The following is a 19,173-nucleotide window of genomic DNA, read 5'->3' as shown; positions in this document are numbered from 1 at the left end:
TGAGAATCAGTGTTGTTCACTATTGCAAAGGCCACCTTCCGAGTTAAGTTTCTGCTCTGCATAGGGTAGTCCTAGGAACCAGTCATGCATCCCTTCACTAGAAACAGGTAGCCCATGCCTGTGTAAACAGTCCAAGCAACCATACGGCAGGCTAACTACGTCTGCATCCTTCCTCCCCTTCCTGCTGGAATAAAACAGTGAAAACCTACTCGCCCCTCTGAGCCTCAGTCGCTGCCAAAAGGCTATTGATATTCATTAATCCTTAAGAATGAAGTAGCATCTGAAAAGGAGCACGCAAGGCCAAAACAAATGCTGTGCTCAGAGTCGGGTTACAGCAATGCTGTATACTCAAACCGAAACATTCCCATGCTAAAGATACCCAACAGCTAAGCTGAGATGCTCGATGTTTTCTGAGGTACTATGTCTGAATCTTCAGTTTATCTGCGTTATAACTTCTGTAGTGATAAACTTGGGTTTGCTGTAGTGTTTCACCTCCTTTGCCCTCTGCGTTGCTTTTAGCAGCATGTTTTGCGCCCTACCCTGCATTTCCTTACATTAAATACATCTTTCAGTGTCTCGAGACAAGGATGTGTTTTTCTGCCTCCGGCAAGCCACTGGCTATATCCTTCTCCTGTTAATAAGACTTCCCCCCACCTCTGGTTAGAGGTCAATCTGAAGTGCAGGAAAGAATCATTATGATAACAGGAGGAAACAGGAAGAATCATGCTTTCTTTTTCAATCTGTTTTTTATTATTGTTTTAATGTAAAACATTGTTTCAATTAAATGCTGACCTGTGCAGTGGTGTGTGCGTGCACATACTGAAATGAATTCAGGCTTTGTTTGGAAAGCTGTGACCTCTTTATTCCTGTTCTGGATCAAGGCTGTTGCATTTCAAACTCACTGCTGAGGACTGAAATTTCACTTGTACTCCCAGTAGCACTGGCAGTAACAATCCTTAAGAGCGGTATTCTCCTTGGGCATTTATATGTGCTGTTCTCTCTCAATTTTTAAAATAAACTTGTTTGTTGTTAAGAATTCCTCATGTCATGAAAAACAGATAACCATTACATGATTAAAATGCATCAAATGGGCAGTGGGGCTAAACTGGTACCTGATGGAGCAGGTATGTACAGAAATAAGGAGCAGAGATCTTTATCGGTTACTTGCTTTCTCTGTGACTTAATTTCATGTTATGTTATTTATTCTTTCATTTTTTTGAAGTGAGAGTGCCATGTGAATTGACTGCACCAAAAAGAAAATGTAGGACTCAACCCCAATACCTGTTCCCACCTCCCAAAGTGTTAGCTGCAATGACACTAGAATAAGATGTTGAGTTTGTTATTTGCTTGGATGTAAATTTTAAATCTGGGGGGGTGAATCTATGTTGTCTTGCTTAAGTTTTTTGTTCACTTAAAATGAACTGTTTCAGAGGAAGGAAGAAGGGGGGAGGAGTAACATGAAAATTGTCTGGGTTGTTAAAATGAGTCAGTTATATTTTATACTTGTCCTCTGGTGACCAGATTTTCATTTTTCTCCTTGGCCTCATGGAATGTTTTTATTTATATATCTTATTAGTTCTGGATGTTCTGCGCAAGGGGAAACCTGAATTACAAACTTTTTTTTTTTTTCATTATTGTATTAAGAGCCTGGGTATTGAATGCAGGTGCTCAGACTCTGCCATAATTGGCAGTTTATGGAGAGACACCAGCTGTACTGCTTCACAGGGGAGATATTATATCTCTTCACACGTTGTATATATTGTAGGAAATGCAAAATTCCTGTCATTGTCAGAAACTTTGCATGTCTGCATCTACCAGTGCCTCTGTAGAAAAAAGACAACAATCCACTGAAAGTTAAAACCATGTCTATTTTCAGAAACAGCTTATCCCTTTTATTGTCCTTTCATGTAGCGCTAATTGATGTTTTGGTTAAATATAGAAAAGATTTAACAAATGTTTGTCTTTTTATGGTCATGCAAGGCAAACTGGTGTACTAACTGCCTCATATTTTTTTTGTAACCCATGACAGGTTATATTACATGTGTGGATGTGTGTATACAAGATTATACTCATCATGTAATAATATACTAAATCACATATTTAACAGTTCCCGTTCACAGAACAGAGTTGGAAGTAGAAGCAATAGAACTCCAAATTATATTAGACCTTAAAATGCATAATTATACAGTGTGAAAACCATGATGCTTCTGGGCATCTTACACAACAGGGGCCATAGTTGCTCTCTGAGGAATGCCTGGGAGCTGCGGACGGTACCGCTTGGTCCTGCCCAAGGAGTATTGATATATTGATGTGCAAGTAGGTGGGACTTGTGTGGCTTTTGAAGGACTGAATTATAGGGGGAAGCTAGGAATTAGTATTGAGATTTATAGGTATTGTATGTGAGTGATTTGGCCAAACAAAGGAGAAGGTCAAAGCTATGCCTGCATTTGAAAAGTGTGATTGCTGAAGGGAACAAAGAGCTATTGAGTGTTGCAGGACTGTTTGTTGCATATCAAGAAAAATATAGGTATCTGGCATCTTACTAGATAGCAAAATAGGGTTCCTATGAAAGTAAAAGAAATCTCATCAATTTGTTTTTAAGAGCAGCTTGGAAAACACAGTCCTAATAAGCAGAGGAATAGACAAGGTTGCAGACATCTTATGTGAGGTGATTTAATGTTTGCCTTGAATATTCGTTATCCCTCTTCCTCTGTGGTTTAGAAATGTGTTCGGATCGATGTATGGACATTTGGAGGTTTTGCCCTGTTAGCTTTATGTATGGGAATGCAGGGGCGAGGCTGTTTCATTCTGTCTTTTGGGACAGATTTAGTTTATATTCTGTCTGTGGTCATTAAATCCCCTTTTTCTTGCTCTCTCATCAGAAGTGTCTTGCATATTCTTTGACCTAGTTAAGGCCCGGCATTGAGACTTTCTTTTGAACATCATTTCCTTTCCAGTGCTGCTGTGTGTTTGTGTGTTGTACACTTTATGCTTGTGAGAACCAGGAGGAAGTCTACATATTGCCATGTTTTTTTGTTTTTAATAGGTTTGCACGCATTGCGGAGAGCACTGGGGAAAAGACCTAACCTACTAGACAACGAGGTGGCTGGGTCAGTGATGATTGCTTTCAATGACTTCCTGCAGGGGATGAATGATGTCAGGCCCAGCGCCATGAGGGAGGTGGCAGTTGATGTGCCAAAAGTAAGTTATTTTTTGCAATACACTAGCAACATTGTTAGAGCCATGTTAAGAGTTGCAGTTAGGCGTTGAAATGCCCTATCAAAAAGAGGAATTTTGTGAAGTGGAAGCCTCAAGTTTCCAATAAATGTTGTGCATCATCTTTTTGTTTGCATATTTGTTTGTTTAATTATAATTTTGAAGACCTATTTACAGAAGCTTAAGTTCCTAATGCTTTAGGAAGAGTTGGTAGTGCAGGAGCATATCTTCTGATCTGTAGTTTTACATGCTGAGTGGGTTAATGGAGTAAAAATCTTAAGATGTCTGCTCAAAGCAGATCCTGAATAGACTTGAAAGCTGGAGCCTTTTGTAAAGCAGATGCAAACTTAAGCAGAAACCAACTGTTGGCATTCGTAACGAAAGTGTATTGAAACAAAGCTGTGAAGAGATTGATTGCTGTGATTTTATGTAAAGCAGTTGACTAATTCTACACGCAGTTCATACTACTGTGACCTGAATGTCTTCAGTGGCATTACATGGTTTTAACTGAGGGCAGAATTAGATTCTGTAGGTAGGTTATTGCTGCCAAGCAGTTACCCATTAGGGGCTGTCATTATACGAACAGTTCTTTTGTTGGTGCCAGGTTCATCTTTACCTTGCTCACTGCCCTCTCAGTTATGTATCATAGTAGTTCAGTAGCAGACACAACATAAGTTGGGCTGGGGAACTGATCTGGTTTAAGAAGACTCTGATCTGGCTTAAGAAGATTCAGCAGAAAAAAATATTCTATTTAATCTTACTAAACCTTGGCTCTGTGAGCCGTTGTGCTGGTGTTTCTCAGCAGCTCCCCAGACCCTAGAAGAAAACATTTATGTCTCATTGCATGAAGATGAGTCATCTGGGAATTAGATTGCACAACTGTAGACCCTTAATCCCAAACTATAGGAATGGGAAATAAAATCTGGGAACAGGATGCTGCGCGCAGCCAGCTCGGATATCACACTTGGCTTGTTAAGAGTCCACGCTGTGCAGTGAAGTGCTGGGTGGAAATGCCTGGGCTGGCCCCAGACAGCTTTTCCTGGAAATGATGTAGTGGCATCAATATCCACAAGGGCTAATTAGTTCTGCTGAGAAGCAGAGTTACTAATTCTCTTGTTGCTTATTGTGCTACTGGCTCTGGGGCTCACGTCATTAGCACTGTGCTATGCCTTTTAGACATAGCAGCCCATTTGCAGCCAGATGGAGTGCTGCTAAACAGCACAATAAAGACAGATAGAAGCAAGGTCTTGAGGTAGTGCAGGAAATCTGTTCTGAATCGAGGTAAACCTACTACTCAGGCTCCTGTTGTCCACTAAACCATCCTGCCAGTGGCTTCCTTGATTGTCACTTGTTTTTATTTGTTAAACACCAGCTGAGTCACTGGAATACTACTGAAATTCATTCCTTTATTGAAGGGAAGATAACAATATAGTGCAGTGCTGACAGGACCCGCGTTTTTACAAAATAATGAATATTCTGTGGAGATGTAGGGTAAACTTCAGGCCATCTGCTTGGTGCCTGGGGTTAGTTTAAAGTGGAATCTGAAGTACCGGATGTGACAGATTTTGCGTCCTCCCACATCACCTACCAGAGGAAGTGCTGGAATTCAGTTTAACCATTCTTTTGGGCTGCAGAGCTACCTGCTTACCAAAACAAAGGTACCTGTGCATGCTCAGAAGCAGTCTGAATATCTGGAAATACTGACACAGTTGTCCATGAAAGTCACAGTAGTGTAAATCCAGCATTGTAATACCACCACCACCACCCCCAAGGCGAATTACTCTGTTACCATTTGTATTTAAGGTGGGGAAGTACCCTAAGTTGAAGGAACTTGGTTATGGCCAGGATGGCAGTGCAGGGGAAGCAAGCAACAGGAATCCAAACTGCAGCCCCTGGTTAGGGCTGCTTGGTGAGGGCTTGGGATGTGATGCAGGAACACTTGCAAACATCTGAAAGTCATTCATGTACTTTAGCATAGTGTAGCTATTTAAAAAAGTGTGACCACTGTGGTTTACAGACATGCACAAGGAAAAAGAAATTTAAAAAAATCTATTTATCGTTGTTATTAAACTTAGGTTAGTGTAATTTGCTCTTTATTAGCAAATAAGTATGTCTTATTCTCACCTGATTGTTAGTGTCCGAGTGCCAATCACTTAGCGTTTAATGTACTGTTACCCAGAGAATTTACACGGTTGATTTGTTGTTTGGAACACAGATTGTAGCAGAAAACGTAATGCAGCTTCTAATTCCTTGGATACGTTGGGTTTTTTGTTGTGTTTTTTTTCTTTTTTTTTTTAAAGAAGAGTGTGCAACATTTTATGTTGCATGCTTCTAGTAATCTAATTTTACAGACTAATTTTTGCTTCTCTGATTAAACTTGTGTATTTAACTGCTCTGGTTGAAGCTGTGTATTTGATTGTGTTAACATTGGCAATTAATTGGATGCTGAAGTACTTGGTTTCAGTAGAAACCAGGTATCTAAGAAGCCAAATGAATGCAACTGCAGAGTCATTAATTAGCTGCATCATCTTGCGTCGATGATGCTGTGTCCTAGAATGCTTTGTTGTTTAATATTGTTATGCTTGAATGTCTACTCCTGCAACACCTGTGGGGAAACCTTAAAATTACTTGCTTGCCACAGAACTGATGCTAACAGTCCTAATTTCTATAATAATTTCTTCTTCTTTATAAATTTACCCCTTTTCAATACAGTGCTTTCAGTCCATGGGCTTGGGCCACTTACCCATTCAGCACTTTACTTAGTTGGCTGTTGGCCATGGTGTACTGTGATATGTTACTTCTGTGCTCTGCAGTAATTTATACCAACAGAAACTGCCTTACTTACACCTTTTGTTGCATTCTTACCAAAATGTAAAAATTACAGCTGGGTGTGCGGGAAATGAAAAAGAAAGCATGAACCAGATAGGAGTCCAGCTTTCTTCAAGGGATGTAAAAATGTTGTGTTTTGGTTTTGTTTTTCCTGGCTAATGTATCTTTGTGCACAGTATTTTGTGAAATCATCCTGTATTGATTAATCTCCAGATACTTTCTGTCTGTAAGGGTAGGTTTTTCTTCCCCTGCTCTCTTTGCCCCAGAAGCTATCCAGCTAGACAGTTAATTGTGTGGGTAAATTTGTTAGAAAATCAGGGGTTACATTCCTTCTTGTTTTGAAGTCTGACCTTAACACTGTTTATCATCTAAAAAATCCTTGCTAAAAATAACTTCAAACACTAAATAAATGATCAGCTATGAGATTTTTTTCCAAAGACAAGACAGAGTCTGAGATACATTAATAATATCCACTTTTTTGCTGTTTATTGCAGATATATTATTCACTTGGCAGCACCCTGGTGTGGATGGAACTTTTGGGCTATGCAGTTAGTTCCAAGTAAAACCATTGATGTACATGCTGAATTAAACTGAGACTTTTGTGATTTTTAACTTTCTGTTTTTCAGATGGTGGTGGGTTTTTTGCGTTGTTTTTTTTTTTCATATTTCACTGCTTTGCAGTAGCCATGTGTCACTTGAATGAGAAGAGTTCAAAGTAACTTCTAAATAAAGCCACAAGTAAATTAATTTTGTTGAAGTGCTCCTTCCCTTATAGTCATGACACGACCTTTGCCATTTATGGGCTGTTGGTTTTTCTTAAGCTTGTATCACCTCTGATACTGACTGAAAATAATTACTTGTTGTATCATGAGCTCCAAATTGTTTCATCAACACAGAGGTTGTTCTCTGAAATCTATGGAACTTTGAGTAGGCTGTAAAGAAAGCTTAGTTTTCAAATCAGTCCTTTAGGTCCTAGAATTGAGTACTAGCTGCTTGGCTGTTTAGAAGGCTACTAGGCTAAATTGCTCTGTTGCAGTCTTTTGTCTTATTTAAAACCTGGAAAAACCTCTTGCTATACGCGTACCTGGGGTAGTAGCTAAAGAACAAGGAGATACATTAGAAGTGACTTGTTTGGGTGACATCAAGCAAGTCATTTTACTTCTTGGTGTCTGAGGATATTTGATAACCTTTATGGAATGCTTTACAGTCTGCTTCTGAAGAGTGCTCTGTGACAAGCTAGTTATTAGGGTTTTTGCCATTAAGCTCTTGAGCTCTTTTCTTATTCCAAGCATATTCAAAATTACTAGTGGGGAAAACAGCCAAAATGAAGTGAGTTTGGGGTGCTAGAGAGAAAGCGAGGTTGTGTGCAAGAGGAGCTGTTGGATGTGGAGGTGCCACCACACGATTTTTTTTGTGTTCCTCCTTTCTGCATTCCTTTGTTCTTCCACTTGTGTCCGGATTGCTGTGTGTGTTGGCTGTGACCAAGGCAAATGCAAAATACTTGCCTGCCAGGTTCCACGTAGCATCTTGTTTTCTGTTTTCACAGAACCTTTCTTGAACTTTGCTATGTGTTACAACCTTTTTAGAAGGCTGCTTTTTCTGTAGCAGGGATTTAGGAGAGAGGGGATGCATGTTATAAATCAGGAAGTTAATACTTCAGTTCTTTGGAGAGTTGCACTCTAGTTGCCATTCCTCCCTCTCCTATGGGTCTTTCTGAAATTTTTGTAGAGTGCTATGGGTTTTGCTTGCCTGTTTTACTCCCTTTACTGTAATTCAACACTCAGATTTGTGTCTTTGCAGCCAAAAGGTTCTGGATGAGACATCCTTTGCATGTCTGCTTTCTTTCTTTATTGCTGCTGCTTAACAACCTCTGGGGAGTTGCTGCTCTGCATTGTATTCGGAGCTCTGTTGACCTGGGGAGAGCTAAAGATTACGGCAGTAATGAAATCTTGGTGTCTTACACACCGTAGCAGAGCACTATCTTTGTATGTGTAAGCTCAGCCCCAAGGCTAGTCTTTAAAACCATTTCCACAGTGACAGAATATCACACTTCATTGCTTATGTTGCAAGACCTTTCCTTTGAGTTCGTGTGCAGGTAAAAAAGTGTAGCTAGCTGTCTGAATGTGGGTACTAGAATTTGTGTTAATTGCAGTCGGCAAGTTACTGAGGATTTGTGTGCAAAAACAATCCACCTAGTTCTTCCAAGCTTATATGAATCTAAAAGAATTTTAGTTTTGAGTGTTTTATTGTTGGTGGACTGGTGTGTCTGTGTCGTGTGTTCTCCCCCCCCCCCCCCCCCATCACTATCTTTTTGAAATGGGGGGGGGGATGTTTTGTTTAGGACTTGACCAGAATGTGTCGGTAGTGTGTTATTAGCTATTTTTGCTTTTAATGCCATTGCTCCTTGAATTCCACACCTTCTATTATAATTCTAAATAAGTTAACTGAATTTTTGACTGGTTAATTATTTTCCTTTTTAACTCGTGATGGGCAAGCTCACGTTTAGTGGCCCTGTTTGTATGTCCTGACCCAGTTGTCTTCCTTTCCTCCCCTTCCTGATTTTAAATGTAAGCAAAATCAGAATAAATCTCCAGATTACTGAAAACAACCTTCATGTAAGGTGGCCCTTCTTCACCTTTTCTGTACAATCCTGTCACTTGTGTTGATGTTAAATGACATGTAGTGGGTCTGAAAAATATTTGAATAATGCCTCAGAAGACTTGTGCAATAGTCTGAATATTTGCAAGATGGTAAAAATAACATTTAGGTGTTTCCTCCTTGGCTTTTTGTATGTGTGCAAAGTACCGCTAATGGATTTTCCTTTCTGTTGCTGGAAGTTATAGGGAATTCCTGATGGCTTAATTCATTTTAACAAGCTCTTGTTCATGTTTGTCAAAATCTTTGTCTAGCTAGAAAGACATGATGATAGGAATGACTAGTCCATGCTTTACCAGATATGTGTAAGGATTGATACTGAAAAATGAGAACAAGCTTATGTTATATGTCTTCTTCCCTAAGAAAAAGTTGTTTAAAATGCCAAGGTTTAGTTCTGTGCAGTTTACGGAGCTGCTAGGTAGAGTTAAGGGTTGTAGAGATAGGTAATACGTATTTTTTAAAATTAAATTTAAAACACTGACACTGTTTCAGATCTGATGAAGAAACACCAGCTTTTAGAATAAGGGAAGATTGGGATTAACTGTCTTGAGTTTAATTATGTTACTCAGCCATGAAATTTGAGTGAAAAGGAGTGGTTTGCATGGGTGGAACAGTTGCAAGATGCAAGTGAGGTATCTGACACACATCTTCACTTTTTATAAACTTGTATGTTTGCTTCATTGTAATTAAAAATCTGCATGTGGATTTCTGTCTCTTATTGTGAAAACTCAGGCGGGAAGAGAGGATCCTTCTCACTGTTAAGCACTTAACTGAGGTGCCTAAATTGGACATCTCCTTGCCATATGTTCCCTCTAAAGGAAAGACAGAGAAACTAGGTTTAAGACCACTTGTCTGACTTCTGAGAGAGAGTTTGTACTGTAGCTGAATTGTTCTGCGAAGTCTCTCTCTCTCTCTTTCAACTATGTTGGTAGCCCAAGATACCCAGCTCAAAGTCAGGTGGTAGGAATTCATGCTCTTGTTTCCCTCTTCCTTTCCACAGTGTTGTGGAGTTTCTCCCTTTACTGTTTTTGTTGAATTCATACAAGCAGTTTTATTTCAAGACTACAGACTTGTGCTCAGCCCGTTTTCATGTTTGCTACCATTCCTTTAATCCATTTTGTGCAGTTAGTCTTGCTTGTAGCATGAAGCAGCACTTCAGAAGGGAATATTGGCAGGTTGCAAAAGGTGGCTTGCAAGTTACCAGAAGTGGCATGCTGCTTCGGTAATGCCCCTACTAAAATCCTTTCCTTCCCTGCTACTGGGATACTCTGCTGTGTCTGATTCAGTCTTCACTTCGCTCTGACCTTTACTGAATTTGCTTTCTTCTGTTTTCCTGTTTTTCTTTTTTTCCATAAGGGAATCCTGCCTTTGGCACATCCCTCTGCCCTCACATACTTCTTAGTAGGCAGTGGTGATCAGCTCTACATATTTCATACATCCTCAGGCTTATAAAGTAATTATTTAAGAACCAGAAGCTGCTGGTCACTAAGAAAGAGAGTGTGGGGTTTTTTTTCTAGAATTCCTGTAACATATTCCTGGTGTGAGAGAGATGATGTTCTGCAGGCAGCAGATAGGCAGCTCTCCACCTTCCAGTTAGCCTTTAAACTCAGAATATTTCTGAGGGGTTGACCCATGCATATTGATCTTTGCTCTCTGCTGTCTATGTAATTTTCTTCCTGTCAAAGATGGACAATCGAGGAGAAGTTTTATTTGCTTTGCAGTTTGCTTGGACTTACACAAAAGTGCTTGCACCACATCCAAGTGCTCTTTTTCTTGACTGAATTGGCTCTTTCAGGGACTTTCTACTTTTAGTTTCTGCCTTGCATACTGGTATCAGGAAAACAGCAATAGGAACAAGCCAGGAGTGGCACCAGTTTTCATGTCAGGAGAAAGGCGATACGTTGCCTCTTAGTAATACTCCGCTTGCCTTTCAAATGTAGCTGACTTTTCAGAGCTGAAGGGTGATTTATGTCTAGTAAACTTTTGGAAGAGTGTTTTAAGGCAGAAGATCATTTTATATAGGTGTGTCTTGACATGTTTAATATTTGAAGTGGACGGGAATGGATGGTGACAGGATGAAGAACAGGCCGGGGGATGTGGGGAACAGTCTCAGGCTTGCTGACAGTGATGCGGTGAGAGGTGTAGCAGGTTTTAGACCCGTCTGCTGTTTTGGGTAGGACGTATTAGTTCTGTCCAAATGTATGCCTGACGAGCTTGTCTTGTGTCTTCAGCAGAGCAGATTTAACTGCAGTTTGGTCTGAGTGTTGCTTTTTTTGTGTGTGGCTTTTCATTTTCTGTAGATAGTTGTCTGTTTGGAGGATTGTTTGTTTTTAAGCTTCTAGTCAAATCTCCAGTGCCCAAGTCCTGTATGGGAGTGATAGTGTTGGCAAGTGGAGGAACCCCTAGAACTTCTAATACTTGGTCCTGTTCAGTTTAGTGGGATTATACAGCTGGGATCAGGGCCTTACTCTGCAGCTATAAATAAAACCAGCTTGAGCTCATACAGTCCTTTCCTTCAGGGAAGACATCAAAGTAATTTACAAATTCCACATCAGCATCACATTAAAAAACAAGAGAACTGAGCTGTGACTTTGCTAGTGATCATGCAAAGCGTTGCTGCCTGTATGATCATGCTGTCATTTTATTGTTATTGTTCTACATTTTGTTATTGACCTTTGAAGTAGATACAAAATATTTTACCTACATCCACCAGCATAAAGTGAGTGCAATCCAATTTACTTTGTGTGACTTTATTATTAATAACTTCTTGTTTACAAAAGGCTTTTTGAAGAAGTGACACTTTAAAAACAACTTAATGAAATAACCAGTATGCATTCTACAGAGCATTTTTGTTTTCTTTTATTTTTTAATAGTTTTGCTCCATTGTCTGAATTCAGCAAAATGGTCTGCTTTGCAGGTATCTTGGTCAGACATAGGAGGACTAGAAGACGTCAAGCTGAAATTGAAGCAGGCAGTTGAATGGCCTCTCAAACATCCTGACTCCTTCATCCGAATGGGGATTCAGCCTCCAAAAGGTGTGCTGCTTTACGGACCTCCTGGGTGCTCAAAAACAATGATAGCAAAAGCTTTGGCTCATGAAAGTGGTCTCAACTTCTTGGCAGTGAAGGTAGGCCATTTAGTCTTACATTTTCTTAACTCCTGCATAACAATTGATAGTTTACCAATTTCCATTGCTAGAATCCAGTGGCTCTTAGTGTTTCTGGCTGTTATATATGCTATGGCAAACACCTTGTAAATATCAAGTAAGGCTTGTATTTTCTTATGAAAAGGACTAATGCCTTCTTGTATGCTTTTTAAAAATTTATTATTTTATCATAGCACAGAAATTATATGTTGGATGGGTGGGTAAGCTGTGTAGTGACATCTTAATTATTGGCATTATTTAAAATCTTTTTAAAAATGGAAACAATGAAATTCTTAAAGCAGTATAAATGAAACACAACTCTGGATAGTGGGTAGCTCTTCTTACTGTAATAATTACTTGCATGAAAATATTATCATCTCATCTCTTACATTCCTTTTCATTCCTCAAGAAAGTCACTTTCTTTATCTTGCTGTTCATGTTTCATTACAGATTTTTCTTACCTTATTTGCCTTTTTTCAGGGGAAATAGTTCTACTTCATCAGTTTTTAGGAAGTTTGCAAAATCAGTTATATCTGGAGTACTCTTGGATAAGTGAGATTCTCTCAGCATTCAGAAACACTTAAGTATAGAAAAATTTTGGATTTCATTGCCTATGAATCAGTGTAATTGATTACTGTGGGTTGTATGGAAAACGCATGAATGGAAGTTATTTAATAATAATACTGAGCTTCAACGCATAGGAAGAAAAAAAAGATAGCAGAGTGATTCCACATGGGGTAGTCTTGCAGCTGTGTCAGAATCTTAATGAAGTGCAAGAAAAAACATTTGTTTAAGTATTTTAAAAGTATCTCCTCAGCAGTAAGATCACGTACTCTTGTCTGTTGACCATCCCTTTACTCACAAAGCCTTCTGTGTTGTTAGTTTCTACACAGCTTCCTCCTCTGCCTATCCTTTCAGACACACTGTAACTGTAGCTCTGGATCCTGTCCTCTCTGGGAGCAGAGGCAGTCGCACTGACCCTGAAGCCAGCAGCCCTTCACTGCCTGTGCTTCCTGGCATTGCAGACAGGCCTCTGGGTCACGGTCACATCAACAAGAGCAGCCTTGGAAACCTCAGCCCTTAAGAAACACTACCTTTACTGCCTCTTCCATAAAGACAAAGTAGTTCTTTGTACTCCAGAGTTACTGGTAAACAAGGTAACCTTTTCCACCTGCACTGCTTAAAAGAAAACATTCCTCTTTGTCTCGCCCAAAGCACTGGTGCCTGAGAGGGTGGGGAAAAAAGGTAGCAGTCTGAAAAAAAAACCCAGTTAAAAATGAACGTTGTCAGTATCCTGTGTTCATCAGTCATAGCTACATCAGACGTTTTTACTAATGCAGTTAATTGTCTAAAAGTAAAAGGTGGCTCATGCTGAATAGGAGGTATCTGAAGGTGCACTGATATGAAATGCTTTTGTACAGTAATGCAGCGTTTCTTCGTGGTGGAGTTCTGATGGTGCAAACCCCCCTGTCATTGACAAGCTGCAGCAGAAGTGGCTGGCTTGGGGAAACTGCCTTTTATTCCCTGTCTGTTTAAATCCCTTGGCCTGGAACTGGTCAAATATGCAATGTACAGATGTTTCAAGAAGCACATCTCTGGAGCATGTCCAGCCTTGGATATGTTGACTCCAGGAAGGGAACATAGCCCACTTTTTCTAACTTCACATTTGCTTCCTGGACAGAAAAGGCAACATCCATCATGTACTAAATGTGTTAAACATCATTGTCTGTAGCACTTCTTAAAGCACAACAGGCATGAATTAATTTCCACTGCATGTGTTCCTGCAATAAATCCAAAGTAGATGAATATGTGTTTTCTTTGGTGTTTTTTTTTTTTTTTTTGGGGGGGGGGGAGGGGATTTTTCTTTTCTTGCTTATAGTCCTATTAATTTTCCTGTTCTCTACGTTATGTCTCAAGTATCTGTCCCTGGAACTGATATCAGGCTTTTTGAAATGGAAGTGTGTTTCTTGAAATTTACTTTTCAGACTTGCGTTTTCCTTCCAGTCCCTCCTGCCCCAAATAAGTACTCGTGATGAAAAGTGTCTGCTGTACAGCCTGTAGGATACGTGTACTCTTTCAGGATAGTTCAGGTGGCTCAGGTTCTTGGGTGTTTCTCGAGAACAGACTGCAGACAGAAGGCATAGCTCTAGTTGTGGGAGCTTGCTGCTGGATGCTGTCTCTCCCTGCGTCTGAAACCTGATAGGAAATCAAGTACGTTACATGCAGTGCTTACTTGGTCCAGTGATTTTTGGAAGATGGACCTATTATGTCTGCACGCTACATTTTAAGATACATGGGCACAGTAAGTCCAACTCTCTAAAGAAGTGCTGAATGTACTCGTCTAAGTTGGCTGTCCTGCTTGGGTGCAGCAGGTATCACCCCTGCCCCAGCCTGCCTCCAGGAAGGCTTTGCACTATTTTCCAGATGTATCTATGCAACATCTGTGCAGTTTGGACAGTTGACTCTGTTAAATGAGGTACTTCAGCTGAGTTATATGTAATCTGTTAAAATGTGACATTTGCCACGTGTCTTGGGCATGGCTGGTTGTCATAATGCTGTATGAGGCATGGTCAAAATGGCACAGCCTCCAGCCCGTGTCTCTAATTGCCTCTAATAAGGTTTGGAAGATGGGCAAAGTCTAGGTGTAATTTCTGGGCAGAGGAACTGAAGAAAGTAACATGATAACAGATGTTTGACGTTGCATCCTGTTCTCTCCTGAAATCTATTGTGAAGTTTGAATGGTTAGTGTTACAATGAATGTGGCCCTTTTGTAAACATGCTCTTTGATATTTGGCCAAAACTTTTTATAGCTATATTTTCACCAAGATTGGTGACCTTTTGCTTTTCCAGAGAAAGGCGGTTGGTTGGTTGGTTTGTTTTACAAAGCCATCTTGCATATAATTCCTAAGGGGAATTGTTTATTTTTATTCCTTCACTTGAGTTTCTTTGTCTCTAATACAATATATCTGCTAAATATACTAGGGAGGAGGTTGTCAACTACTTTCCAGGGGATGGCTCTTCCTGTTCCCTCCCACTGCCCCTTTTTCTAAATGTTTTGCAGCATTGAGGCTTTTCAGGGTTTTAGTGGTCATCTTGATTTTTTTCCCCCCTCCCAAACCTCTGTTACAAAAAGGCAACTGAATTGTTCTCAACTCCTTGGGAGAGTTTTCAGTGTTTTGCGGTCATGGATACAAGCGAGTATAAGACTGTGTGAAGGAAGGAATTAGGATAATATTTTAATTCTTCAGGATGAAACATCAGTCTTGACTTATCAACAGGTTTTGATCTGGTTGAATTCTTATTTCAGTCAGCCTTCTATGCACTTTTGTACTTCACGCTCCTTTTGTGCTCACCTCAAAGTTTGTAATTTTCTTCTGAAATGTATTTTGTGCATTCCTTTTACTAATAGGAAAATAAAATTGTATACAGATATTGGACCTATCAATATTAATAGGATGGGGGATATAATTTTCACCTTCTGCTAGGCTGATGACACCTCTCTGTTACATATAACGGTCTCTGTGACATTTTTGCTTTAGATGTCATCTAGCTTTCTGAAATTGAACATGAAGAAAATGAAACCCTTTGTCAGTGTGTTATTTCCGTGGTCTTTTTTTCCCTCTTTTGACTGTTTATGTGGTGGGTATCTCTCTGTACTGTTTTGACAGTTCCTGCACTTAGGGTCAGCTTTGGCTGCTTTTTTGAGATATATGTTGATTAGACCACTAAGATTTTTATGGTGCTATTATAAGAATATTTCTGGAGGAAACTTCCATACCTTGCTGTGTGGCATAGGTAATTATATCTGCATTTGTCTTGCATCTTAGTTTATTTAGATTTGTTATGACTGCCCTCTTGGATTTTTTTTCTTTTTTTTAATTTTATTTTTAGGAAATCCTGTATCAGTGTTTTGTGCTAAGAATGAATCTCTGTGGATATTTTTTTTCTCTTATTTTTATGGTATGTAGGTAATTAACTTTACTACCAAATAAGAAAACCATTGTGCTTTTTTGTTTTTAACCTATGTCAAAATGAACGCTGAAGTTCGCTCTTATGTTGTTGGGCTGTGAGGCACCATCACAGTACCTACCCAGATAAACTCCATCACCCAGTTACAATGCGTTCCTTAGCTAATGGTCCCATAAGGGCCATGGGGACTGGAAAATCCTTTTGCCCCTTGAGTTGCCCATAAGCCCAGGATGCTGCATACTAGAGGGGATGTATGTTGTTGATGGTATCCTCCATTGCATTACTTTCTACTTACTCAGCCTGCTAAAACCAGAGAGAGGCTTTCTGCTAATTTCAGGAGGCTTTTGCTCAAGGTTATATCAACAGCGGACTTTGAGTTCTGTTTTCTGTCCAACAAGCCGATTACCTGAGTTTACAAAATAAATAACAAGCAAAATTACGTAACTTCTATATGCTTTAATGGTTTTGGAAGCATCATTTTTTCCTCTTGCTGCTTAGTGCTTTTCAGTATTTGTCTGTTTAAAATCAAAACTAAGGCAAAATCTCACTTAGTGATGGTGATAAAAAACAGCTTAAATTTTCAGAAAATCTAGATCTCCAAAAGTTAAACCCCTTGGAATTCAGCTGAATGAGACACACTAATTGTTGTAAACATGATGAAGCAGTATTTTAAAAAAACAACCCCAAACCCACCCATGACGGTAAGTAGTGTTTAAGGATGTTAATGCTGAGCAAACCAACAGTACAGATGATGTGTACTATACTGCTCTACAATATTATTTGCATTGGTTAGGAGCTCCAGCTATGGTGGGGAAAAAAAGAAGGGTTAGAAAATATTCCCGACGTTTTATTTGCTGTTACTTAAGAGCTTGGGCTGAAAGAATCTTTTCTTTTTTCAATTAGCAGTAATTACAAAAAGATACACTGCTCTCAGAGCTCTGACTTCACCTTGGCTTGATTTAACTTCCTGTATCACTCTGCCGATGCTTTTGTACCACTCCTGATGCTTGCAATGTGCATGAGCTTAGTTTGTCGTCTGGGTCAATTACGTCAAAATATTTTCCAACTGAAGTTTCCTCTGCTTTTCCCTTCAGCTCTTGGCTGTGGCAGCTCAAAGAGATTAATGAGGCTTGGAAAGGCTGACTGCTTTGCTTTGTGAAGAACTGTCACTGAATTTTGGGGAGATAGTTTAGCCTTTTGATGGGGATTTCAGTGAGCAGAAGCATGAAATAAGAAAGCTTGGTGCCTGTAACTAGCTAAGCAAACATTTAAGATGAAAAATGAAGAAGCATTGTGGTTTTGAGAAACTCTGGCAAGCATTTGATAAAATTTCCAGGAAGATCCATAGTAACACATTTACAGTAACTTGTAAGTTAATTAGCAGATAGTGAAACTAACTGTATTTGAAAAATTAGTTTAACATTTTTTACAAGGGATAAAAATTTGAGATACTGTAATGAACTCTTTTAATCCTGAAGCTAGCTGCATGTTTTACTCAACTAAAAATAAAATAAGGCATTTATCCATTCTTACCATAAGCTTCCCAAAAGTGAATGTGCAGGCAGAAAATGGTTCAAAGACAACCCCATCTCTGTTTCCTTGTCCCTTCTCAATTACTTTGTAAGAATAATTTTTATTAGCACTTAGTTTCTCTCTCTCTTCAAGTTACCAAGGCTTGTCAGCAATCAGGTAAAAGTAGCAATTGCGGAATGGGGTGTTGCTGGAGGGTGAAATGCCAGTAGCTGAATATGTTTTGCAGGGCGGATGGCAAATTTTGTGTCGTCTTGCTATATGATTGTTGATCCCACATGGATACTGCCCTGATGGTGCCAAGCCTGGTCCTAGTCAGAGTAGTGTATGGCAGCTGTTTAGCCTGTAGCTGAAGGTGGTAGTGAATAGGAACGGGTGCTGAAAATCTGTGATGAACACAAATTACTAGCAAAGGGATTTCTCTGTGACGGGGCAGGTGAGCGGGATGGGTTACTTTTAGATCTGCTTCAACTCTGTCATGATAGAATTTCACCTCCGACTTGATACTGCTGTGCCTGTGCTGGTGCAGCACTTCATAAGCATGCAAAATCCTGGTAAATTTGAGTGGCAGTTATGCCCGAGTGCTGAAGAGGGCCCTCTCTGAAGGCACTGGTGCATTCAGTGAATTTAATTCAGTGTTTCCAGTCAGTTCACTCCACACTACAAATAACTGGTTTCTGTGTTGTGTAGAGAAGCCTCAAAAGATGGTCACTGAAGTTTCCTAGTCAAGGCAAATGGCAAACAAGTGAATTCTGAGGCATGCCAATAAAGAAAAATGGCTATTTGCCCTCGCAGTTTGATTATGCTGCTTATAGCAACTTCACTGCAAGGATTGAGGATGACAATTTTTTGCCACCCTACTCCCTTAGATACTTTGGAGCCCACAAGCACCTATTGAAATTGAAGTTTTTAAAACACCAGACAGGTGTCAACAAATTTTTAAGGTCCTCTGGAATGCAGAGCAGAGGGAGAGGAAGCTATTAAAATGGTGCACAGCACTCAGCCTGGAGTTTACTTGTGCTGAGAAGCTGGGAGTGATGCAGATTAAATCATTAAACAGCATTGAAAGAGAAGAAGTAGACTTTCTTTTTAACAAGCAAATATAATGCGTTTTCTGAGCAAATATTTTTTTATGTCGCATAACCAATTACCAAATCACACATGTACAACCTTTGCGTTCAAAATAGCCTTACTGTTAAAATAAAGGAAGTCTCACTGTTTATCTTGTTGCAGTCTCTTTCCTGCAGCCGACCTGAGTCGTATGTTGCTTTGGTTTGACTGTGGTAGGGATGGGATAGCATTTTGCCATTGAGATTACAGTATCAAAAGACTAACTAATTTCTGAGTCTCTTCCAAATCAGTTAATGTTGCTATAGTAGATCATCTCAGCTGCATTGTCATGGAACTGGAAAGAATTAAAAAAAACAAGAAAAGGGGGGGGGGGAGAGCCAAAATGCTGGTTTTATCTCCATGACAGGTGTACTGGTAGGGGTGGGATCAAGCTTGGCTCCTCTGAGCTGGCTGCCTATGCTCCTCCTTGCAGTCTGATGAGAAATTAGCACATCAGAGTGAGGCGCATTGCATCTGCGAGGTAGACGCCTGTCTGTCCAAATTGATTAGTGTGGATGTCTAACTCTGATGCAGATGTGTGAGTGTGGGCAATGAATGTTGCCCTAGGTACACATTGTGAACAGTTGAAACCTAATTTTGGCACCCCTTGTCTTTTTTTTTCTTTTTTTTTTTTTCTTTTTGAGATTCACAGTACAGAGCTCAGTTTCTAGATACTTAATTTGAAATTAAATATTGTGATATTTTAATGTCTGTTTGAT

General features: G+C 39.7%; 1 protein-coding gene across 1 annotated transcript in view; it reads left to right on the top strand.

Moving 5' to 3' along the window:
- AFG2A (AFG2 AAA ATPase homolog A) overlaps nucleotides 1-19,173 on the top strand; it is a 232,055-nt gene that overhangs the window by 25,164 nt on the left and 187,718 nt on the right. Inside the window, 2 exon segments of the mRNA XM_072862747.1 lie at nucleotides 3,047-3,201; nucleotides 11,618-11,827. Of these exon segments, the coding sequence (XP_072718848.1) occupies nucleotides 3,047-3,201; nucleotides 11,618-11,827 (365 nt within the window).

Source organism: Ciconia boyciana, chromosome 5 (assembly GCF_034638445.1).
Source record: "Ciconia boyciana chromosome 5, ASM3463844v1, whole genome shotgun sequence".
NCBI lineage: Eukaryota > Metazoa > Chordata > Aves > Ciconiiformes > Ciconiidae > Ciconia > Ciconia boyciana.
The sequence above is the reverse complement of the archived record's forward strand: the minus strand, read 5'-3'. Positions and strand labels throughout refer to the sequence as shown.